The 25750-nt window shown below is 45.6% G+C and overlaps 2 protein-coding genes across 3 annotated transcripts in view; one reads left to right on the top strand and one right to left on the bottom strand.

Moving 5' to 3' along the window:
* Positions 1-1485: 1485 nt before the first annotated feature.
* gtf2f1 (general transcription factor IIF, polypeptide 1) lies at positions 1486-25543 on the top strand. 2 transcript variants are annotated; one of them, XM_072248494.1, is made up of 14 exons: positions 1486-1526; positions 5273-5328; positions 5470-5516; positions 7362-7434; positions 11671-11864; positions 11948-12118; positions 14797-14999; positions 17588-17741; positions 18256-18317; positions 19321-19443; positions 20741-20814; positions 20900-21035; positions 23285-23411; positions 24522-25543. In XM_072248494.1, the coding sequence occupies exons 2-14, from the start codon at positions 5317-5319 to the stop codon at positions 24730-24732; spliced, it is 1587 nt and encodes a 528-aa protein (XP_072104595.1). In that variant the 5' UTR covers positions 1486-1526; positions 5273-5316; the 3' UTR covers positions 24733-25543. The 2 variants fall into 2 exon arrangements, with proteins under 2 accessions (XP_072104595.1, XP_072104596.1); XM_072248495.1 differs by lacking the exon at positions 1486-1526 and adding an exon at positions 1538-1693.
* alkbh7 (alkB homolog 7) overlaps positions 19117-25750 on the bottom strand; it is a 57597-nt gene continuing 50963 nt past the window's right edge. Inside the window, exon 6 of the mRNA XM_072248501.1 lies at positions 19117-19149. Within this exon, the coding sequence (XP_072104602.1) occupies positions 19132-19149 (18 nt within the window). The 3' untranslated portion in view covers positions 19117-19131. The remainder of the gene's footprint in view (positions 19150-25750) is intronic.

Genomic DNA, 25750 nt, shown 5'->3' on the forward strand with positions numbered 1-25750 from the left:
AAAGTAGCCTTCTCCCAAAGGGCCTTTGCATAGGTTACAATTTTAGTGCATCCTGGAGCATGGAGAGTGAGGGAGCAAGACTCAGGTGGCAGGTCCTTAGACTAAAAGCAGGAAAGTTTTGGTTGGAGCATAGGACCCATTTCCCTAAATTAATGGGGTTTTTTTGGCAGCCCGTTGAAGTATGTTTCCCTAACAACACTCTATAGAGCACAGTCTTCTGATATTGGGTGTGAAGATACCAGTGCCAAATATTTCTTCCTGTGCAAAGTAGAATCCCAGAAGGAAGTAATCCTGACGGCAGTTTGCTATAGCAGTGATGTGCCAAGACTGTTGGACTGCGGAGAAAGGGTGTTTTACCAATATGGACAAGACCTGGTGCCTGTTAATTTGACAAATAGATATTATGTGAAATGGTGTCAATGATTTCTTGTGGAGAGGATAGGGGAAAGTCTTCCTCACAAGAGCAGATGTACCAGATTAGCCATCTCCTCCATGGTAAATGCGGCCCTGCTTACTATGACGTTCTGCGTCTGCTTGGCCAGACTGGTCAGACCGTCTCCTCACTGAAGCTCAGGTAGATCTTCTGTAGCACACTCTCTACATTCCCTGCAATAATCTCACACACACACACACACACACACGTGACAATGAGCACCCTCCTATGAACAAACGAGAAAATCTGCGGATGCTGGAAATCCAAGCAACACACATGAAATGCTGTAGGAACACACAGCAGGTCAGGTCTCGGCCGAAACGTCAACTGTACTCTTTTCCATAGATACTGCCTGGCCTGCTGAGTTCCTCTAGCGTTTTGTGTGTGATCCTGCTATGAACCTTAGCTTAGAGGTAGAGTGACAAACTGAACTGTCAATGGCAAACGAGAAAATCTGCGGATGCTGGAAATCCAAACAACATCAGCAAGTTCCTCCAGCATTTTGTGTGTTGCTTGACTGCCAAAAGGCTCTCTCGGTTCATCTGTGATTTTTTTTTTGCAAGGTTAGCAGCCACACTGACTGTATTCGTTGCTTGATTGTGTGTCCAAATAAAAACCTCAACTTGTTTTAAGGGCCCCGCTGTGATAATCCCTTTTAGTTAATATCTTGCAAATTGTATATCAAGTAACTGCTAGCTGCAAGTGTGCCTCACAGCCTCTTGTCCATGTTGTCAGCTTACTTCCAAGATAGTCTCTGTGCCTCTTATAAAGGGTTCGAGCGCATTCATTCCAAAAATTCTACTGTGCACTATCGTGATCAAGAGAACTCTGCGGATTGTACGCACTGAGCAACTAAAATCTTGGAAATGCGCAATTAATGGTTCGGTAAATATACTGTCTAGGTCAGCGTTCCGTCGGATCGATGGCTCCTGTGGTTTGAACAGTTTCCCACGGCCGAATCAGGAGGGTGAACGGGCTGGGAAGTTTTTGCCGGGCCTGATTTCGCCGGGATGAGGTTGAGCGCCGTACGGGGTTGGGTTTAGTAACGGACCGGATTCTGGCGGGAGTGGGTTTAGTGTCGGACTGAATTCCGGTGAGTTGAGCTTGGACAACGGGAGGAAGTGAAGGGCTTAACATTAGATCTTTCGTTTGTGTTTCTTTTCAGCACAGTGTTTTCCCACGTGGCCAGTCATTAAGTTATTGATTTGTCGATTGGGCGATTTTTGTATGAAAAAAAGCCGATATTGTTGTAAATCCCGGGTGAGCATGCGGTGCTCTCTTCTCCTCTTCCCTCCTCTTCCCCTTCCTGTCATTCTCACCCCTCATCTATGTACCGCACGTTTTTAAATCATCTCCCCAACCACTTACCAATTTCTACGGAGCCCTGCACCCACTTGTGGACCTTAAGGCCAACCCTACTCCCCAGATCACCAACCCTGTGAACCTCAATTTCCCGACACATCCTTTATTTGTCCCTATCTCCGTCACTGAACCTCAAACCATCCCCACTCTCTTCTAAACCTTGATCCCCATAGACCTTAGCCTTCCCACCCAGCCAGCCCCTGCTGTCCCACTCAGCCACCCAACCACCCAACCCCTACTCTCCCACCCAGCCAACCTTGAGGAACTCAGCAGATCAAGCAACATACAGGGAAATACACAGTTGATGTTTCAGGTTGAGATCCTTCATCAGTCCAAATGTTGGTTATTTCCCTCCAAAGATGCTGCCTAGCCTGCTGAGTTCCTCCGGCATCTCGTGTGTTGCTTCAGATTCCAGCATCTCTAGCCTCTTCTGTCTCTGGAAATGACACCCTGTCCCTCAGTGTCTTCTGAACCTTGACCTCTGACCTCCGCCCACTCATGAATCTTGCTCCACACAGCTAGTGAATCCAAAGCAACACATGCAAAATGCTGGAGGAACTCAGCAGGTCAGGCAGCACCTATGGAAATGAATCTTGAACTGCTCTATACAGCCACCCCCCCAAGGACTACCAATCACAACCTCCACTTAACCTGTTCTCTAATCCTGTGAACCTTGTCACCCATCATAGCTTTAACCATCCCCTGTCCCCCACTCACCTATAGCCTTGCCTCCCTCCCCACCCATCCACCCTCTCAAAGAGGATGTTGCACCTTGAGCACATTCTTGAATCTTTTCCACTGGCTGCCTGATAATCTACCCTGACAGAATTCCACATGAAGTGTCTTTTTCGGGAATCTAGTGTTGAGCATGCAAATAATATGGTCTGCCCTCTGTAGCCAACTGGTACAAAAGGGGTCTCAATAGTGAAGTTGTTGGCCTGGGAGAGGACTCTGATGTTGGTGTTCTTCTCCGTCAAGTACAGTTGGAGGATTCTTAGACTCAGCTTCAGTGATATTTTTCCAGTGACATTGCACATGTTTCAGAAGGACAGAGATAACCTGTGCCCCATAGATTAGTGAGTTTGTGCTCGGTCTGAGGTGTTGATCTTCAAATATCTTTTTCCTCAAACGAGCAAATGTGGCACATTGAAGGCTAGGGTGAATTTCATTTCAATGTCTCTCTCCTTCTCTCTTTTTCTCACGCTCTCGTTCTCTCTCTCTTCCTCTCCCTTTTTGTTTCATAAGTGCTTCTCTTTTATCATCATCTACCCAATGCATCTTCTGTCTTGAGCACTTGAGCTTCTGTTTCATATAAACTCTCAGCCTTAATTTATTGAGATACAGTGTGGAATAGGCCCTTCTGGCCTATTCACTGCCCAGCCTCTCTAGCCTAATCACGGAACAATTGACAATGACTGATTAACCTACCAATGTCTTTGGATGTTGAAACTGCGGCACCCGGAGCAGACCCGTGTGGTCTCAGGGAAAACGTACAAACTCCTTACAGGCAGTAGTGTTGTACTAACCACTGCACTAGCATGCCACCCCTTAACTTTGAACTGCTCCTGTCTGTTGGTACTATGCCCTCACTCAGAGAAACAATTGCAGAATTTGCCTGCAGGAGGTGAGGTAGAGACAGTCCTTTAAGAAAGCTGACCAATCATTGCATAGACAACTGAGTTTAGAGAGTAGAGTGCAGGCCATTCACTCCATCAGATTCCTGCTGTCTAATGCAATGAGCAAACCAGTTAGTGCCAGTCTTTTACATTTCCCAGTCTTCAAGTATTTACCTAATTTCCTTTGAAGGTTGCTGTTGTAAAGATTTCCACTGTCTTTGAAACAAAGCTGCTCATTATACTTAAAATTACTGCCACATCAGCTCTCTACTTTTGCTGAACACCTTATCAATGTGTTTTGTGGCTATCAGTCCTTCAGCCACTGGAAACTTTCTTTTTACTTACCCATCTTAAACCTTCATGATATACTGTACACACCTCCACCATATCTCCTCATGTTCACCTCTACCATAACGATATTCCCCACGGTTTGAATAGACCTCACTTTTTGAGCTTTGGTCAGTTTAAGCACTTGGCCGGAGGGAAAGGTCAGGAGTTGGGGCTGGAGGCGAGGGCCGGGCCGGTTCAGCTCACTGCTCCGTAGTTTACTCGTCTCGTTTCTGAACTGAGGCCACGGCCTGCAACTGAAGCTGCCTGACTGTGGACTCACTTCTGTGAACTTCAGTTCTGAATGCCATTTGCTTACTCTTACTGTTTGCACAGTTTGTTTTATTCTCTCTCTTTGCACATTGAGGTGTTCAACGCTCTTTTGTTTCATGGGTTCCATTAAGTTTCTTTGTTTTGTGGCTACCTGCAAGAAGGCAGATCTCAAGGTTGTATATAGTATACATCCTTTGATGATAAATGTACTTCGAGCTTTTGAACTTTGCACTATAAATCCTTTGTCTCTGGAATGAAACAAGTAACTTTCATCTTTTCCCTTCCCCTCCCTAAATTTTTGCAACATTTTTAAAGCATGGTCCTGTGTGTTAAACGCTTAACTCCCTGGATTTTGTACCCTGTTCCTCTACTTGTAAAGTTTCAAATACCACAATTTTATTAATCATTTGTGTCAGCTTCAAAAATCATGTTTAGACAACCTTGTTGTACCTCCATTTACCATGCGTTGACTTCATTCTTGTAAAGCGTGTCATCTTTGTGCTTCTGTTTTGAGTTTTATATGATACAGTGAGTTCAAAATTCAAGACGTTATGTTGCAACTTTATAGAACTCTGGTGAGGCCACATTTGGAGTATTGCATACGGTTCTGGTCACCCCACTGTAGGGAAGGATGTTGATGCTTTGGAGAGGGTGCAGAAGAGGTTTACCAGAAGGCTGCCTGGTTTAGAGGGCTTCTGCTATCATGAGAGGGTGGATAAACCTGGGTTGTTTTCTCTGGAGCAGCGGAGGCAGAGATTTAGATTTTGAGAGGCATAGATAGGGTAGACGGAGGATCCTTTTCCCAAGGTTGAAGTGTCTAATACCAGAGGTATGCATTGAAGGTGAGAGGGGGTAGGATCAAAGGGGATGTGAGGGGTAAGTTTTTTACTCAGAGTGGTGGATGCCTGGTACAGTGGTAGAGGCTTTTAAGAGATGTTTGGATGGGCACATGAATTTGTGGAAAATGGAGGGATATTGACATTGTCTAGTTTGGAGGGATTCATTTCTGTTTTTTTTAATCTGCTTTTCAGTTGGCTCAGCACCACATTCTGAGCCAAAGGTTCTGCTCCTATGCGGTATTCTATGTTCTATATACAATGCCTTTGACTTCTTCCAAACTGTTAACTGTAGTTCTAAATTGTGGCCATTTTTAAATGTTGTTTTCCCCTCCAACCGTCCTCCCAGAGGGAAGTATGCAGGGTACAGAGGAAGGTGGGGAATAACCCAGGTTAATCTGTCTTTATTTTTACTAATCTTGCAGAATCTAAATACGATCTGATTGGAAGCTGAAAACAAACTATCACCATGGCAAATCTGGTAAGGCAGATTGAAATGGGCTTTGGGATGGGAATCTGAATGGTTACCATTGGAAGGATTATTGCAATTACTGAATCACAAGTGAAGACTGCAATTTGTTTATAGCTCACTACTGATTGCATTTCTTGTTTCCTTTGACAGGGTTCCAGCAGCCAAGCAGTGACTGAATACATAGTCCGTGTCCCCAAGTAAGCAGTTCTTTTTATTATAGATTTGCATTAACACTGTTCAAACGTGAGTTGTGACCAAAGGAAGAATGGCTGGAGTCGTTTAGCTCTTTAGTTCAAGGGTGTTTATTAGGTGCATCAAAAATAAAACTTACAAAAATTAGTTAAAGGAAAATGCCAGCATTTACATGAGTATATCTACCAGAAAACAAACTAATAGCCCCGTATTTATTGTTACTCAGTGTGGGCATGTGGCCAAGTGGTTAAGGTGTTCGACTAGTGATCTGAAGGTCGTGAGTTCGAGCCCCAGCCGAGGCAGTGTGTTGTGTCCTTGAGCAAGGCACTTAATCACACATTGCTCTGCGACAACACTGGTGCCAAGCTGTATGGGTCCTAATGCCCTTCCCTTGGACAACATCGGTGACGTGGAGAGGGGAGACTTGCAGCATGGGCAACTGCCAGTCTTCCGTACAACCTTGCCCAGGCCTGCGCCCTGGAGAGTGAAGACTTTCCAGGTGCAGATCCGTGGTCTCACAAGACTAACGGATGCCTAAGAAATTGTTATTCAACGTGACCTCCTGCCAGACAGAGAGAGTCTCAGTCTCTCTCTCTCTCTCTCTCTCTCTCTCTCTCTCTCTCTCTCTCTCTCTCTCTCTCTCTCTCTCTCTCTCTCTCTCTCTCTCTCTCTCTCTCATCTCTCTCTCTCTCTCTCTCTCTCTCTCTCTCTCTCTCTCTCTCTCTCTCTCTCTCTCTCTCTCTCTCCCCTCTCCCCTCTCCCCTCTCCCCTCTCCCCTCTCCCCTCTCCCCTCTCCCCTCTCCCCTCTCCCCTCTCCCCTCTCCCCTCTCCCCTCTCTCTCTCTCTCCCCCCCCCCCCCTTTTTTTATTCAATTTAGGACATACCGTCCTTAATTGCCCAAAGTTAACAAGACTGTACATGAATTGGAATATAATGTACCCCACAATGGAGTTACAATCATGTTACAAACTAAACAGAAGTGTCTACCTTAAATACAGTATACAAAAACGATTACACATTTACACATCCCCATTACTAAAGGAATGAAATATTCCATCCAGTATGGCAGTAAAGGCACCATGAAGCCAACCTGAGCATCAACTCAGTTTAGGATAGACCAAGGAAGACATGAAATTGCACACGCTCTGTGCAAGACCGCAGTATAACAAGGTGTGTATAAGGAGTGCATTTACCGAGTGCCCTCCATCCCAGGCACCCACAACATGTCAAACCAGTAGATCAGTCAGGATCATGCCAAGGAATTCCAGCAGTGTACCTCTCACAGAACCCCTACAGAGTCTTTAGTGTGTGTGTGTGTGTGTCTGTGTAATGGGGGGGGAGAGGGGTTTGAGTGCGACTGAATGGGCTGCAGTCAATCACAGATCAGGTTCATGGCTGAACGGTGTTGCTCGGATCGGGTGGCGAGGGAGGGAGAGGAAGAACTGAGGAGCTGTAAAGAAAGTGCAGCCGTGAGCAGCTAAAGTATGAAGGCAGTGTGGAAAGGTTTGATTGGGGAGAGGAGGGTGAGGGTGGTTTGATTGGGGAGAGGAGGGTGAAGGTGGTTTGATTGAGGAGAGGAGAGTGAAGGTGGTTTGACTGCGAGGAGAGGAGAGTAAAAAAGATTTGTTGAGTAGTTGGTGTGACGGTGGTGATCTGCTGGGAGCAGTGTGGATGAAAGTCAGAGATGTTGGCAAATGGAGGAGAGTGAGGTCTGCGTGGGGGGAAGGAGTAAGAGTAGGTAGCTGGAACAACAGGAGGGTATTATGGGGAAGTGAGTTGCTGTGGGAGTGATAGAGCTGGGGTCAGTGGGTCTGGCCACACTTTAATTGGCTGAATTTCTCCCCGTACAGGAATAACACCAAGAAGCACAACATTATGGCGTTCAACGCTGCTGATAAGATCAACTTCTCCACATGGACTCAGGTATGGCCCCGGGGTGAGGTGAAGCCCATCCACTTGCTGTGACCTGCTGACTGACAGAAAGGAAACAAGCCAATCTTTGTTCATTTCCATAGATGCTGCCTGGCCTGCCTAGCTCCTCCAGCATTTTGTGTGTGTTGCTTTGGATTTTCAGCGCCTGTAAACTTTATCATGACTGAAGTTTGAGGTGGTACTGTATAGAGTTTTGGGGGAATGAGTGATCAGGGACAGGAGACTGTGGGGAAATGGATGCTCATGGGAGGGGTAGTTGGAGGAGAAGGTACAGAGATTAGCGTGAAGATACAGGGACTGGGGAAGGGTGCTAGTTTGGTGAGGTAGATAAGCTAGGGAGCAGGAGAGAGCTTGTGGGGTTCAGGAGCCTGCATACTTTCTGCAGTCTTGGTTTTGGCTGCTCAGTGTGCACTGTAGGACAAGTTGCTGGTGAATTGTACTTGTGGCGTTCCTAAGTATTGAATCTATGTGAAATGCCCAGACAGGATGAATAGGAAGCACTACTTTCCCTAAGCAGGAAGATGAAAAACTAAAGGGCATGCATTTAAATTGGTGGAAGGAGTAAAGAAGGGTAAGGAAATCAGAGGATGGAGGAATCAGAAAGCCTTTTCACAATTAAACTCTACAATACTCTGCAAAAGTCTCAGGCACATATAAAGTTGCTCGAAAAAGTTTGTGAAACCTTTGCAATTACTTGTTTTTCTGCATTAATTACTCATAAAATGTGGTCCAATCTTCATCTAAGTCACAATAATAGACAAACACAATCTGCCTAAACTAATAACACACAAACTATTGTACTACTTCTCATCAATATGGAGTACATCATTAAAAAAAATCACAAACTAGGGTCATAAAAATCTGTGAGCCTCTGGGATAATGCCTTCTGCAAAAGCTATTTGGAGTCAGGTGTTCCAGTCAATGAGATGAGATTGGAGGTGTGGGTTGCAGAGATGCCCTGCCCGATAAAAAGGACACACAAAATCAAGTTACTGACAGAACCTGCTCTTCTCATGAAAGATCTGTTTATGTGCACCATGCCTCAATCGAAACAACTTTCAAAGGACATTAGAAGAAGAATTGTAGAGATGCATGAAGCTGGAAAAGGCTACAAAAACATTTCTAACAACCTGAGTGTTCATCAGTCCACAGTAAGAGAAATTGTCTAAAAGTGGAGGAAATCCAGTACTACAAATGAAGGAAATTCAGGAAAATGCGTGGGTACAGACACACCCAGCCCCAAGACACCAGGCAAGGTCATTTAATTCCAAACAATTGGTTTATTGCTCGCTACAGAAGACCTCTCTGGTGCATCCTGCTTCCTACCATCTCCCTTCCCCTTTTCCCAACCATGATTCCCCTCTCCCTGCCCCCTTCCCACTTCAGTCCACAATAGAAACCCATATCAGAATCAGGTTTATCATCACTCACATGTCATGAAATTTTTTGGGGTTTTTTGTAGCAGTAGTACAGTGCAATACATAAATTTACTACAGTACTGTGCAAAATTCATGGGCACCCTAGCTATATGTATGTGCCTAAGACTTTTGCACAATACTGTACTTGGGTGTAGACTTGAAGAGCCACAACCTGCGGTGTTGGGATAGAACATAGAATAGTACAGCACGGTACAGGCCCTTTGGCCCACAATGTTGTACCGACCCTCAAACCCTGCCTCCCATATAAGCCCCCACCTTAGATTCCTCCATATACCTGTCTAGTAGTCTCTTAAACTTCACTAGTATATCTGCCTCCACCACTGACTCAGGCAGTGCATTCCACGCACCAACCACTCTCTGAGTAAAAAACCTTCCTCTAATATCCCCCTTGAACTTCCCACCCCTCACCTTAAAGCCATGCCCTCTTGTATTGAGCAGTGGTGCCCTGGGGAAGAGGCGCTGACTATCCATTCTATCTATTCCTCTCATCATCTTGTACACCTCTATCATGTCTCCTCTCATCCTCCTTCTCTCCAAAGAGTAAAGCCCTAGCTCCCTTAATCTCTGATCATAATGCATACAAAGTTACTTTCCTGTTTTCTGGTTGGTGTAGGTGCAATAGGTCAAGTGGCTTGCTTATATGTCAGACATTTTCTGTGACAAAATTCATTCCTCCAAGATTGTGCCCAGTTACTGCCATTTTATTTAGCAACTGGCCTTTGTTGTGTCTGCCTTTGTAGTGCTGACCGTCCAATCTTTATACCCAAAGAAGCAGGCTAACACACGACTGCAAATGTTGTCTGGAGCAAAAATCAAACTGCTGTAAGAAATCAGCATGCGTCTTGAAATTTGTTAACTTAGCAGCAGCAGTTCAATGCAATACATAATATAGAAGAAGAAAAAAATGAAAATAGTAATAAGTAAATAGTAAATCAATTACAGTTTTTGTATATTGAATAGATTAGAAATCATGCAAAAACAGGAATAATAAGTACTAAAAAAGTGAGGTAGTGTTCACAGGTTCAGTGTCCATTTAGGAATTGGATGGTAGAGGGGAAGAAGCTGTTCCTGAATCGCTGAGTGTGTGCCTTCAGGCTTCTGTACCTCATATCTGATGGTAACAGTGAGAAAAGGGCATGCCCTGGGTGCTGGAAGTCCTTAATAATGGACACTGCCTTTCTGAGACACCACTCCTTGAAGATGTCCTGGGTACTTTGTAGGCCAGTACCCAAGATGGAGCCAACTAAATTTACAATCCACTGTAGCTTCTTACAGTCCTGTGTGGTAGTGCCCCCCCCCCATACCAGACAGTGATGCAGCCTGTCAGAATGCTCTCCACAGTACATCTATGGAAGTTTTTGAGTCAAGAAGCATTTAAACCCTTTTCAAATCGGTGGGAAAGGTTGAGCAAGCTGGGTCTTTTTTCTTCAGCGAAGAAGGATGAGAGGTGACGTGATAGATTGTAGACTTGGAATGTCACCAAAAACACTCAAATTTCTACAGATTATCATGGAGACTGCATCACCAGCTGTATGGGGTGGGGGGGGTAGGGGGGCTACTTCACAGGGTCAAAGTAAACTGCAGAGAGTTGTAAAATTAGCCAGCTGCATCATGGGCACTAACCTCCAGAGTCTTCAGAATGTCTTCAAGGAGCGATGCCCCAGTAAGACATCATTAAGGGCTCCCACCACCCACGACATGCCTGGAAGGAGGTACAGAGCCTGAAGGCACAGACTCAGTGATTCAGGAACAGCTTCTTTCCCTCTGCCGTCCGATTTCAGAATAGACAGTGAACCCATGAACACTACTTATTTTATATCTAGCTATTTGCACTACTTAGTTAATTTAACTATTATATATTATATATGTGCGTGTGTGTGTGTGTAGTGTAATTTGAAATATCGTGGAATATTGGTTGCTCGGGTTGGCTTTTTGGAAACAAATTTCACTCCATATGCCAGTGATATTAATTTTGATTCTGTGTAAGATTAAGATACATAGAGAGAGAGGATAGCCAGTGAGTTTTTCTCAGGGTGGCAGTAGCTAATAGCAGAGGACATCCTTTTCAGGTGAAAGGACAAAGGTGTAGTGGAAATGTCAGAGGTATTTTTTATTTTAACACAGAGACTGTAAGTGCCTGGAATGCACTGCCAGGATGGTCACTGAGCCAGATAAATAGAGAAATTTAAGTGACTCTCAGATGGGCACGTGGATGAAAGCAGTATGGAGGGTTGAGGGCTGTGTAGGAGGAAGGAGTTAGATTAATCATGGAGTAGGTTTATATGGGTCAGCACAACGTGGAGGGCTGAAGGGCCCTTACCAAGCTGAACTGTTGTGTTTTTTTAAAACCTAAGATGCTGTCAGGCCTGCTACCGTTTATGGAATTTTCTCTTTCTATAAAGGTGCCAGCAATGGAAATGTCATCTCCTTGTGCAAAAGCTTTTCCAATAAGGTTGTGACTTCTTGCTGTATTTTGACCTAACAATGTCAGCTCAACGTTACTCCGTTCTATAGAGTGCCAAAAATATTGTTCTTTTTAACATTCACTCTTTGCCTTTTGGGAGATTTTCCATTGTGTATATTTGAGAAATGGGTGGGAAGGAAATTGATGTATTTATCTACTACCAGGGTAGGGTTTTTTTTTTCCCTGAGCTGTGTCTGTCGTGAGCTGGGTATAATAGAGGGAGAGGTCCTTGTGTATCCTGGATGGAGATCACTGACGCAAAGGCTCTAAGTGCTTGCTGCTGTTGTTGGGAGCTGAAATGTTAAACGTCATATTTCCTTGTAGGCAAAAATGGAGCGTGATCTAAGCAACAAGAAGATTTATCAGGAAGAGGAGCAGCCAGTGTTTGGCGCTGGCAGCGAGTACGGCAAGAAACTGCGAGAGGAATCGCGGAAGAAGAAGTATGGGATTGTTACGCGGGAGTTTAAGGCAGAAGACCAGCCCTGGCTGCTGAGAGTTAATGGAAAGGCAGGTCGTAAGTAAGTAATCCAGCCAGGTGCACAGACAGGTGTTGGTTGAGACAGCCCTCTCACTCATCTGACAGGAGTTTTCAATTTTTCAGGTTCAAAGGTCAGAGGAAAGGTGGGGTCACTGAAAATGCATCCTACTATATCTTCACGCAATGTCCGGATGGGGCGTTTGAAGCCTTTCCTGTTAACGCCTGGTATAATTTTGTCCCGGTGGCAAAACACAAGACCCTGACTGCGGAGGAGGCAGAGGAGGAGTGGGGAAGGTAAAGCCTCAAACGCAAGTTCATGAACTTCGCCTTCCCTCAGTGTATAACTAACACCATAAGATAAAGAAGGATTAAGCCTGCTCTGCCATTTCATCATGGCATATCCATTTTCCTACTCAGCCCCAATATCCAGCCTTCTCCCCGATTCCTTTCACGCCCTGACTAATCAAGAACTTATCAACCTCTGCCTTAAGCATATCCAATGACTTGGCTTCCACAGCCAGTTTTAGCAACAAATTCCACAGGTTCACCGCTCTCCTCCTCCTCTTGTTCTAAAAGGACGCCCCACTATCCTGAGGCTGTGTCCTCTGGTCTTAGACTCCCCCACCACAGGAAACATCCTCTCCACATCCACGCTGTCGAGGTATTTCAACATTTGATGTTTCAATGAGGTCACCCCTCATTCTTCTGAGATCAAGTGAGTACAGGCTGAGGGCTATGAAATGCTCTTCATGTGACAAACCTTTCATTCCCAAGATCATTTTTGTGAACCTCTTTTCAACCTTTTCCAATGTCGGCACATCCTTTCTTAGCTAAGGGGCTCAAAGCTGCTCACAGTACTCCAAGTGAAGCCTCACCAGTGCTTTATAAAACCTCAGCATTACATCCTTGCTGTTATGTTCTAGTCCTCTTGAAATGAATGCTAAGATCGCATTCGTTACCACTGACCCAACCTGCAAATTAACCTTTACGAAATCCTGTACAAGGACTCCCAAGTTCCTCTGCACCTCAAATTTTTAAACTTTCGATCCATTTAGAATATGGTCAATGCTTTCATTTCTTCCACCAAAATGCATGACCATACACTTTCTGACACTGTATTCCATCTGCCACTTCTTTGCCCATTCTCCTAATTTGTCTGTCCTTCTGCAGCCTCTCTACTTCCTCAAAACTACCTTCCCCTCCACCTATCTTCATATAGTCTGCAAACTTTGCCACAAAGCCTTCCAAGTCATTGACGTACTAAGTAAAAAGAAGCAGTCCCGAGTCAGACCCTTGTGGAACACCACTAGTCACTGGCAGCCAACCAGAAAAGGCTCCCTTTATTCCCACTCTTTGCCTCCTGCCAATCAGCTACTACTTTATCCATAATAGAATCTTTCCTGTAATCCCATGGGCTCTTAACTTGTTAATGAACCTCATGTGGCACCTTGTCAAAGGCCTTCTTAAAATCCAAGAACACATCATCAACTGATTCTCCTTTGTCTATCCTGCTTGTTATTTCTTCAAAGAATTCCAACAGATTTGTCAGGCAAGATTTTCCCTTAAGGAAACCATGCTGACTAGGCCTGTTTTATCATATCATTGAACTATGGTTTCTCGTTTGATCAACATTGACCTAATCTGGGTTCCACAGTGCAGACATTAATGACTTCTACCTGGTCCTGTTCTGTTCGAGTAATTGATAATATATAATTCATCAGGTAGTTTAACTCTGCTTTCATCACACATGTGTTCTTACGAGAGGCTGTAATTATGGTGCAGCAAACTTTCTATACTTGAATCTTTGTAAGTAGGATCAAGCTTTATTTTGGCAAGCTCTGAATTAGTTACCATACAATAACAGAGGTGGTATAATGTGTAAAATTTAAATTCATTTTCCTTCCTACCCACAGCAGCAAGTTAATTGATTTGAATCCAAAGCATAGCCCTAGGCTTGCAGAGGTCATTGAGACAGGTAGCATGGAAACCTACCCTTTCAGCTATCCAGACCATGCCAACTATCATCCACCCATTTCCACTTAGCCTGGATTAATCCCTTTCTTTTTCTATTTTCTCCGCATTCTCATCAGCTGTCTCCGGGTTTTACCACACACACTGCAATTTTACAAGAACCAGTTAACCCACCAGCATGTATGTTGTCGGGATGTAGGAGGAAACCCACCTGGTCACAGGGAGAGTGGACAGTTCCCCAACTGACTATGACAGAGGTCACTGGCACTTTGAGGCAGCAGTTCTACTGCCTGCACCACTTGGCACCAATTCAGCAACTTATTAAGGCCAGGAAGCCTTTGCTGGCAAAATCTGGCTTCATACAAGCAGTTTCCAAATTTCTGTTCCTTATCCTAATTGCTGTGGGAAATCTGATAAGGACAGACTAGATTAGTGTAAGATTAAGGCAGCTGAAATGAGGTTGGGAGGTTGACCAGGGTGAAGTTGCCAAGCTAGAGGGCACAAAAGCACAGAGATCACAGCAGAGGAACTAGGTGGAGGGAAATGGGTGTTAGTTTTGCATATGTGGATCAAGCTAATCCGGAGCCAGGGTTTTAATGCCTGATGGATCCTCAATAAGGAAGGGGAGAGTGGATAGGGTTGAGAATAATAAAAACGAGAGATTCTGCAGATGCTGGAAATCCAGAGCTTACACACAGAAAACGCTAGAGGAACTCAGCAAATCAGGCAGCATTTGTAGAAAGGAATAAAGAGTTGATGTTTCAAGTCAGGGGAAGAAGCCAGAATAACAAGGAGGGGGGAAAGGAGGGGAAGGAATATAAACTAGAAGATGACAGGTGAAGCCAGGTGAGGGGGAGGGGGTGAAGTGAGAAGCTGGGAGGTGGTAGATGGGAAAGGTAAAGGATTAACATAGCTAATCACATGTTACTTTTTCTCTTCTGCCATTTACATTCTTCTAACTTGCTACCTGGGGACCCTCCAACGTGGCCTCCGTCACTCAGGCGCAACAAGGTGGTGAATCATTTCAGCATCATGTTGCAGAAGAGGCTGAAGGATCAGGACCGAGAGGAAGAGGAAGAGGAGGAAGAGAAGGTGAGGAAAGGCAAAGAGAAGAAGAAGAAAGGAAATGACCTGCGAATCCACGAACTGGAAGACGACCTGGAAATGAGCTCGGACGAGAGTGACGGGGAGAGTGGCAATGATAGTGAGTAGCACAAGGGCACTGCGACTTTCCCGCTGCGCTTTGCATTTGGATTCTGTGTGAGCGAGGCATGGGTCTTCCTTGTAACCTGGAGCAGAGCTCCAAGCAATTCCAGTGCCCTGGCTAAGGGCTCTTCACAGCAGCCTGCTCCAGTCTGTAAGGAGGGGAGCTGTACATGTCCAGAATCAGGTTTAATATCACAGGCATATGTCGTGAAATTTGTTGTCTTTGTGGCAGCAGTATAATGCGATACTTAATAACAGAAATAAATCTGTGAATTACAGTAAGTATACACAGTTGCGAGAAAAAGATTGTGAACCCTTTGCAATTACCTGGTTTTCTGCAATAATTACTCATAAAATGTGATCTGATCATCATCTAAGTCACAATAATAGTCAAACACAATCTGCCTAAACTAATAACACAAAACAATTTCATGTTTTTATTGACCACAGTGTTTAATCATTCACAGTCCAAGCTGGAAAAGTATGTGAACTCTTGAATTTAGTAACTGCTAGAGCCTCCTTTAGCAGCAATAACCTACACCAAATGTTTCCTGTATCTGCTGATAAGGCTTAACGAGGAGGAATTATAGACGATTTCTCCGTACTTAACTGTTTCAGTTCATCAGTATTTCTAGGATACCTTCAGGTCCTCTTCAGGTCATGCCGCAGTATCTCAATAGGATTAAGGTCTGGACTCTGACTTGGCCATTCCAAAACATGAACTTTCTTCTTTTTAAACCAATCTGTTGATTTGCTTTTGTGTTTTGGATCATTGTCTTGTTGCATCATCCGAATTTTCGAGCTTCAGGTAACAGACCGCTACCCTGACATTCTCCTGTAAAATGTCTTGATGCAATTTTGAATTCATTGTTCCTTCAGCGATTGCAAGCTATCCAGGCCCTGTGGCAGCAAAACAGCTCCAAACTATGACGGGCCTTCCACCGTGCTTCATAGTTGGGATGAGGTTTTGGTATTGGTGTGCAGTGTCATTTTTCTTCCAAACATAGCGGTGTGCATTTCTGCCAAAAAGTCAAACGTTTTTCTACTCTTATCAACAAAGCATTGTCCCAGAAACATTGTAGAACATCCAGGTAGTCTTTTGCAAACTTGTGATGTGCAGAAGTGTTTTTTTTCTTTGAAGAGCAATGGTTTCCTCCGTGGTGGCCTTCCATGAGCACCGTTCTTGTTCAGTGTTTTTCTTACAGTGGACACATGGACAGAGACTTTAGTGAGTTGTAGAGATTTCTCAAGGTCTTTTGCTGTTACGCTTGTGTTCTTTTTCACCTCCTTCATCATTGCACATTGGGCTCTTGGTGTGATCTTTGTGGGACATCCACTCCCAAAGAGCGTAGCAACAGTACTGATTTTTCTCCATTTGGAGGCAGTTCCTCTTACTGTGGATTGATGATCACTCAGGTCTTTAGAAATGCTTTTATAGCCTTTTCCAGCTTCATGCATCTCTACAATTCTTCTTCTAAGGCCCTCTGAAAGTTGTTTTGATTGAAGCATGGTACACATAAACAGGTTGTTCTTGAGAAGAGCAAGCTCTATCAGTAACCACACTTAGTGTGTCTTTTTTATCAGGCAGGGCACCTCTGCAACCCACACCTCCAATCTCATCACATTGATTGGAACACCTGACCCCAGATAGCTTTGTAGAAGGCATTACCGCAGAGGTTCACATACTGTTTTAAACCTAGACTGTGATTGTTTAAATGATGTACTCAGTATTGATGAGAAGAAGTATAATTGTTTGTGTGTTATGAGCTTAGGCAGATAGTGTTTGTCTATTATTGTGACGTATGAAAATCGGACCACATTTTATGAGTAAAACAGAAAACCAAGTAATTGCAAAGGGTTCACAAACATTTTCTTGCAACTGTATGTATTAAATTGTTAAATTAAATAAGTAGTGTAAAAACAAATAAAAAAGTAGTGATGTAGTGTTCATGAGTTTAATGTCCATTCAGAAATCAGATAGCAGAGGGGAAGACGCTGTTACTGAATCATTGAGTGTGTGCCTTCAGGCTCTAGTACTTCTTTGCTGATGGTAGCAATGAGAACAAGGCATGTCTTGAGTGATGTGGGTCCTTAGTAATCCATTGTCCAGGAGTGGGAGAATGGATAACACTGTAGCCGCCATCCCGCCACTCCAGCGTGGAAGGTATTGCCGTGCCTATTGTAATCATGGTGCTCGGCATCTATGGAGAGTTGGGATTGGAGACTGTGGGGACTGAGGTCAAAATTCCTATCCCCGTGAATGCCGATATTTAAACAGTCCTAATTATCTTCTGATACTTGTATTTCACTATGAATATCATACCTTGGATTTCAAATGTTGGAGGCAGTGCTGGATAAGATAATCACCCTCTTCAAACTGACCACAATCTGTTTTGGATGGCCCTGATCATTATGACACACCCCTACAGAGATGGGTCATTGCCTGGGATAACTCTGTCTGAGCTTTGTCCCTGATCCTTTCATATCTGCTGCACTTGAGGTTCCTTCCCTCATCTCTCAGGACAGGTTGGCAACTCCCAATGGGTTGATGGTTTTGGGTTCAGACATGCAACTTGTCCTCTCCAGGTGACACCAAACGAGACACAAAGGCCAAGAAGAAAGGGAAAGCTGCGTCGAAGAAAAAGAAGAAGAAAGGCTCGGATGATGAAGCATTTGAGGACAGTGATGACGGTGATTTTGAGGGTCAAGAAGTAGATTACATCTCTGATGATGATTCCAGGTATCGGTGCCTTCTGTCTGCTGCCAATCTCAGGGTCATCTGCTCCCGTCTAGAGTCAGGGGGTGGGGGGCATGGAGTTAGAGCTCCCGTACAGGGATCTTCACACAAGATTTTGGTAGGGACGAAGGGGTGGTGTGTTGTTACCAGGAGTGGTGGAGATACTGATCTATACAAAGGTTTGCAGGGGGGCTGTTGTCTTTCAAAGCAGGGTTCACACCGGAGTGGGAGGGCAGCGTTCAGTAAGGAGAGACGAGGCTGTGCACTTATCCAAGCAGCTTCTCTAAGAGAGGCTTGGTGCAGGATATTGGACCATATTGGCCAACCTCAATCCTGCTCTTGCTGTTCTTGCTAACACATTCCAGCAGGGGGCGATGGCATGGAACCTTGGCAGACTCAAGTGGACAGTAAATAACTTACAAGTTGTTGGAAGCCTTTGAGCTCAGTCTGCAATGTGAGTTGCTGAGCAATGGATAGAAGTTCAAGGTTTTACAGCACTTTGTGTTCTGACTTCCAGCGATAATAACGAAGTGGAAACGGAGAAAGCAAAGACTGACAAAGAGGAGGATGGGCCAAAAGGTAAACGCAAGTTGATACCACTAATCATTTGGTGCTTGGCCCAACATCACCCATGCAGACAGCTGGTGTTTGGGGTGGGAGGGCAGCGTCCATTGGAATTCATGCACCAGGTGGAGACAGATGTTTGCTGATCCTCCTAGACCTACCCGTAATACAGGAAGTGGTTTCATAGCACAAAACCTTTCATTTCTGGGGTAAAGACGCCTGCCATTTGTAAAGAGCATAATGTACTTATGTGAATATAGAGCAACAGTACAGTCCATTACAGGCCCTTCAGCCGACGATGTGGTGCTGAACTTTTAACCTACTTCAAAATCAATTTCACTCTGCCCTCCAACGTAGCTCACATTTTCCTTTCAGCCATGTGCATACCTAAGAGTCCACTAAAAATTTCTCTACCACCGCCCCCAACAGTGCGTCCCTGGCACTCACCACTCTGTGTTTTTGTAAGAAACAATTACCCCTGATATTTCCCCTATACTTTCCTACACTCATCTTGTAATTGCGTTGTCTCACATTATCCATTACCTCCCTGGAAAAAAGGCACGGGCTGTCCACTATTAGCTATGCCTCATTGTCTTATACACCTCATCCTCCCTGGCTCCAAAGAGAACAACCCTAACTCGCTCAACCTTTCCTCATAAGACATGGTCTCTAATCTAAACCTCGAGTTACTCGATTGGCTGAGTGTTGAGTGCAGTCAAGAATAAGCCCTTACCTTTCATGAGACTGTGTCTTTGAGATTATGCATACCCAATATATACACAACAGGATTAGACTGTTCTTGGTCCAGTCCTAGAAATGGCCAGTTCTATTAATGGCAGCCACAGGCCTAGAAGACAGAGAAATAGTTCACATAAAAAGAATGGGGATTCCTCACACACTGCCCATTTTGGACTCTCTCTTTACTTCCATTTCCCCCCCCCCCCCACCTCTATCACCCTTTGCCCCTCCCAGTCCTTGGGTGTTTTGGGTATTCCAGATGTGGAATTTTGCTCTGCAGGAATTGATGAAGGTTCGGAGAGCAGTGAGGAGAGTGAAGAGGAGAAGCCCGCTGAAGACAAAGAAGAGGACGATGATGACAAGAAATCCACGGGCCCTGAGAGAAAGGAAAAGAAGAAGAAGGGTGAGTTTGAGTGAGTCCCTTGTTCTAGTCGTGTTATGCTGTACTTTGGATAGCCGCTCTCCACTGTGTTACCAGGAGCCCATGATCACAGCCTGTACATTATTTGTTCCTTCGTCATTTGTTTTTATTGTTTTCAATGTACTGCAGTTGGTCCCACATGCTATCACCTCCCCAAATCTTCTGAGCCTTCCTTTGCTGTTTATGGCCCCCCAAGCAGTCTTCATATGTTATGGAGACCACTGTACCTCTCCATCTTCCCTTCTGTCCCAAGGTCACATGTCCGTCCATCATCGACGTCGTTGAGGACCTTGACACCATTATGGATTTAAGTGAGGGAGAGTTGCGCAGCGTCAGCCTCACTCTCTCTTCCCAATTCCCATCTGGATCCAGTGGCAAGACAGAGTCGAGACGGCTGGAGATGGGACTAGGCGCAATGGATGACCAAGACGTCTTCTGTGTCTTGTCCTGCTCTACACGTTCCACAACGCTTGCAGAGACCGCCTTCTTGACCGTTGGACCTTCCATTGGTCTCGTCCGCTCAGTCCGCCGGAGTCTGTCTTCACATGCTGGGATAGACAATTCCCTACCTCACCGAGGGTTTGAGACCCGTCGGCTACCCTCACCTGGTTTAGCCAGCTTGTCGAAGCCGTTGCCCAGGGTGTGGCCGCTGTCACATGCAAACAGCTACGGGGAGCCACAGGTGAGAGCTGAGTGCCAGGTGGGGACCAAAGGTGGACTAACCGCCTTGAAAAGGACAGGACATGTTCCCCCACCAGGGGTGCTACCCCCGACACCCCATACACATACACAGACTGCTGTACCCTGGCCGGGAGGGACAGGTTGCTCCAAATTCCCAGTGTTAGATGGGCGTTTCTGCTCTGGGACCCAGAGCTCAGGATCTGATCACTTGGATCTCCTGTCACTTGGGATTTGGTGGTGGGTTTCTGTGACTCCAGGAACTTGGAACTCATTGATACTGCTTGAAGCTCTTCTACCCATCTCTTCAAATTTGTACACTTTATATATCATTATTATTATTATTATTATAAAAAAGGTAAATGTCATCAATGGCTCCTATTTCCCCAAGATTTGTCTGATTGTTGCTGATTTTAATCTTGTTGGAGGCAGCATCGTTGGAGAACAGAAACACTGTGCTTTGACTGAGCCAGACATCCATGCAATACCCTGTCCATGGTCCTTCTCCCGTAGCAGAGTCCCCCATACATACTTCTGACTCTCAGGAGTCACTAAACCTAACCTCATAACAAGTTGAATGCATCCTTTGTGCTTCTTACAGATAGCAGTGACGAGTCTGAATCGTCAGATGAAAGTGACATTGAATCAGAAGCCGCCTCAGCCCTCTTCATGCTGGTGAGTATCGTGGATTAGAATCCGGAGCCACTGCCCCTGGAACTTGACTGATGATTAAAACTCTTCTTTCTGCTTCTGCCCCAAGAAAAAGAAAACTCCTCCAAAGAAAGACTGGAGAGGTTCAAATAACAGTTCACGAGGGAACAGTCGCCCAGGCACACCCACCCCGCAAATCAGCACCTCCAACACTCTCAGAGCAGCGGCCAGCAAACTGGAACAAGGTGAGGTGGTTCACCCAGGGACTGGCCCATCACACAGCCCAGAAGGGGCAGGCAGTCTGGAGGGTGGTGGAATTTTGATGACCCTAAAGTCCAGCCTGAAGGGAGAGGCATGTTTTGAGTCACAGGTTAAAAGCTGTCAATGTTCAGAGCGACCTGGGTATCCTTGTGCATCAATTACTGACGTGCCCTTGCAGCGGGGAAAGCTAGAGGTGTGTCCACCTTTGCAAGAGCTTCTAAGTAGAAGAGTATAGTAAGCAATAATGTGCAAAGTCATACGGAGGTAGAATTTGAGGCCAAGGCCTGGATGTCTTACTGGAATTATATTACTGGCACTTGGAATATTGTTTCTAGGTTTAGCATCCCTATCTAATGAATGATAAATATGCAGTGGAGTGACGGGTTCTCTTTGAGGAGAGATGCAATAGACTGCACCTGTCCTCTTCTGCAATTTGAAAAAATAAGATAGAAAATTCCCATACGGCATGATGGAGTACGTGAAGCATCAAACATTGCAGCAGTATACAGATCCTTTGGCCCACAATCTTGTGCTAACTTTCCAACCCATGGAATTTTAAGATGATTGGAGGGAAGTATAAGAAATGTCAGAGGTAATTTCTTTATACAGAGAGTGGTGAGTATGTGGAACGCCCTGCCAGGGATGGTGGGAGAGGCAGATACACTAGGAGCATTTAAGAAACTCTTGGGTAGGCATGTGGATGTTCAGAAGTTGGGGGGCTGTGTCGGGAGGAATGGTTAGATTCGTCTTAGAGCAGGTTAAGAGGTTGGCACAACATCGTGGGCCAAAAGGCCTGTAATATGCTTTGATGCTCTATGTACTCCAAGATCAATCTAACCCTTCCCTCCAACATAGCCCTCTAGACGTAGATGCAGGGATGTTACTGTTACTGCCTCAGTGTAAGGGGTCAGCCATTCAGCACTAAGAATAATTTTGGCCAGAGGGTAAAGAATCTTCTACCCAAGAGAGATCTGGAAGTTTGGTTGCTGATTACATTCAAGACAAGAGATTGATAAGAATTTTTTGATATTAAGGGAATCAAGACCTATGTGATTGGGACAGAAATGTGGCTCTGAGATAAAAGATCAGTCATAATCTTATTGAATGGTAAAGCATTTGTGAGCACCTCCTGCTTCTATTTTTTATTTAGTGCTGTAATTATGTATTTGTGTATCCGAAGTTGTGGAAGATGGAGGGTGCTGGTTACAGTGTGGAGTTGGGATGGCTTCTTCACGTGCAGAGGGACCCAGGTCACAGGTGGGGCATAAAAATGAGAACGTAGAGAGGATGGAGGGATATGGACCATATGCAGGCAGAGGGGACAAGTTTGATTAGATGTCATTAGCTTAATCAGCTTTGCACATTGTAGGGTGGAGGTCCTGTTCCTGTGCTGTACTGAAATAAATTTTCATGTCCCTGTGGATCCTTACCAATTTTTATTGATGCACCATGGAAGACATCATATCAAGATGTAGAACACTTTGGTATGGTAACTGCCCTGCACGTGACTGCGATAAGCTGCAGAGTAGTGGACACAGCTCAGTACTTCACGGAAATAAGTCTCCCTTCCATGGACTCTGTCTATATTTGTTGCTGCCTCAGTAAAGCAGCCAGCATAATCAAAGACCCCACCCACCCCAGACATTCTTTCTTATTCTCTGTCTCCTCGGGCAGAAGACACAAAGTGCTGAAAACATGTACCGCCAGACTAAGAACAGCTTCTATCAATTTATTGCACGAGGAAACTGTTGGGGAAGAAAGGGAGGGGGGAGAAAAGGAGAGGAGGGTGGAGAACATCTTAGCCTGTTGGAGCCCTTTGGGCCGAGGAGGGGTGCAAAATGTGGGGAGGCCTTTTAGTCACTGAAGGAGCTGCTGACCCAGGCGCCGGTGCTGGCTTTTGCAAACCCCCGATTGCCCTGTGTATTGCACACAGATGCCAACCGTGTTAAATAGTTTCCTAGTGCATAAATTGGACTCTTGACCTCATTATGATCTTGCACATTATTGTTTACATGCACCGCACTTTCTCCGTAGCTGCTAAACTTTGTTCTGCATTGTTCTACTTCAGTGCACTGTGCAATGGTCTGATTTGTATAAACTACACAAGAAAAGCTTTTTGCTGTATCTTGGTACGTAGCAGTAATAAACCAGTTCTAATTTTATTTCCAGTGTCCAAGGATTCTAAATCTGGGAAGTAGGTTGTTTTATCTTCTGCCTGTTTGTTCATTCCCAGGGAAACGCCAGGCCGGATCTGCGGAAACGCCTGTGGCCAAACGGCTGAAAATGGATACAGGAGCACAGTCGGCATCTGGAAAATCCACCCCTCAACCACAGTCGGGCAAATCCACCCCCAGCAGCAGGTAAGTGCAGGAGTGGGATGCAGGATTGGGATTGAGGTGTTGCAGAGATGGGCGTAAAGGGTGGAGGAGAGATTCTGAAGAAGAATGAGAGACTATGAAAGTGATTCTGAAGGTGGAGCTGAGGAGGTGAATTTTTGGGGGGCTGAGTTCCTGGTGGGGAGGGGTGGGTGTGATGTGCTGTGGCCAGCAGTGACCTGGGTGCGATTGATCATTGAGACTTCTCCTCGTGTAAAACAGTCTCCACATCCAGGGACGGCACAGTTCGTAGAGTTGCTATCTCACAGCTCTGACCACCCGCTACAGTCCTCTGCTGCTGTCTCTGTGGTGTTTACGTGTTCCTCCTGTGACTCTTCGTTCTGTTTCCTTCTCACCCATCCCTCAGAGATGTATCGGTGAGTTAATTGGCCATTGTAAATTGTCGAGGATGTTGCCTGGATTGGAGAACATGCCTTACGAGAATAGGTTGAGCGAACTCGGCCTTTTCTCCTTGGAGCAACAGAGGATGAGAGGTGACCTGATAGAGGTGTATAAGATGATGAGAGGCATTGATCGTGTGGATAGCCAGAGGCTTTTTCCCAGGGCTAACACGAGGGGGACATAGTATTAAGATGCTTGGAAGTAAGTACAGGGGGGATGTTAGAGGTAAGTTTTTCACACAGAGAGTGGTGGGTGCATGGAATGCATTGCCAGCGACTGTGGTAGAGGCAGATACAATAGGGTCTTTTAAGAAACTCTTAGATAGGTACATGGAGCTTAGAAAAATAGAGGGCTATGCGGTAGGGAAATTCCAGGCAGTTTCTAGAGTAGGTTACATGGTCGGCACAACATTGTGAGCCGAAGAGCCTGTTATGTGCTGTAGATTTCTACGTTCTACGCAAGTTGCCCATAGTGTGTAGATGTATAGGTCATTGTGAATTGCTCCCGTGTGTAGATATATTGTTAGTTAATTGCCCTTTGTAAATTGCCCCTCGCGTGTAGATGAGGGGTAGAATCTGGGGGCGGTTAATGACAATGTGGGCAGAATAAATTGGGAGGTTGCAGTCGGTGGGCAGAAGATCCTGTTTCCCTGCTCTGTGATTCTATGATAACAACTCTGCCTGTTCTTCCCAGCGATATCCAACTGACAGAAGAAGCTGTACGCCGATACCTCACCCGGAAGCCTATGACCACCAAGGACCTGCTGAAAAAGTTCCAGACCAAGAAGACCGGGTTAAGCAGCGAGCAGACAGTCAATGTGCTGGCACAGATCCTGAAAAAGCTCAACCCCGAGCGCAAGATGATCAACGACAAGATGCACTTCTTCCTCAAGGAAATCAACTGAGGGCTTGGCCAGCCAGTGTGTGTATGTAGCTTTCTGACTCTTTCAGTATAAGGGGTGATCCCAGCAGTCTGTCGCCTTACGTTAATTGTGGTTCATGCATTTTCCTTTCACCCTCCTAGCGTGGTTCATGGAGTGAGGGTGGAGGGCTTTACCTGAGATGGGCTTGGGGTGTGAGATAGGAAAAACTTCCCAGAGACACAGGGGGGCGGTTGTCTCCAGGCTGATGAGAGAACTGCCTCCATTTGTTGGAGCTATCACTCCTCCCTTCCCAACCAGGCAGCAATTTTTAGCGGGAATGCCACAGGGAAGCTTTTGGCTTCACAATAAAGGCTCCGTTCCCGAATAGGACCAATCCACATCCAAGCCAGGACCAAGGTATGTAATTTGAAAAGAATGCTGCTTGCTAGTACAGCTGAGTTTGCAAGGAGAGTGCCCTCTAACTTTTTAAACCCCTTCTCCCCAGCCCCACACATCACCTTCCCTACTGCCAGTACTGTTGCACCATCGCCGTTTGACCACAGAAGTGATCACAGTCAGATGGAGTTACCCAAACAAATGAACCAGGGCTGGTGACACACACCATCTGCAGTGGAGACTGAGACCCCAGCAAAGCCCCGGGCATGATAGGACTGACCCAGGGGCATCATTGTGACTGGGGGCCAGCACTGGAACGCATGATTTGAGTGACGATCCCCGGAGCCGCTTCTGTCAGCAGCTGCCTTGCTCGTCATGGACTCTGGAATGACGTGGTTTGTGATATTCAGTGTGTTCCTGAGACAGAACCCACCCTCTAATAAAACGGTCAATGATTTTCATCCCGTCTGTTTCATCACTGCAGTCGGCCGGTCAGCTGTGAGGGCACCAGGGTGACAACACCCCTTCCCTCTCATGAGTGGGCTGTGGGACAACACCCCCACTGGTGGGCACTGGGACAACGTCCTCGCAGGTGGGCACTGGGACGACACCCTTGCAGGTGGGCACTGGGACGACACCCCCGCAGGTGGGCACTGGGGCAACA

Source organism: Mobula birostris, chromosome 32 (genome assembly GCF_030028105.1).
Source record: "Mobula birostris isolate sMobBir1 chromosome 32, sMobBir1.hap1, whole genome shotgun sequence".
In the NCBI taxonomy this organism is placed as follows: Eukaryota; Metazoa; Chordata; class Chondrichthyes; order Myliobatiformes; family Myliobatidae; genus Mobula; species Mobula birostris.

Coding starts and splice junctions, on each gene's coding strand:
- gtf2f1 (XM_072248494.1), top strand. Junction 7,435..11,670: donor ACTTCTCCACATGGACTCAG/GTATGGCCCCGG, acceptor ATTTCCTTGTAG/GCAAAAATGGAGCGTGATCT. Junction 15,000..17,587: donor CGGGGAGAGTGGCAATGATA/GTGAGTAGCACA, acceptor TGTCCTCTCCAG/GTGACACCAAACGAGACACA.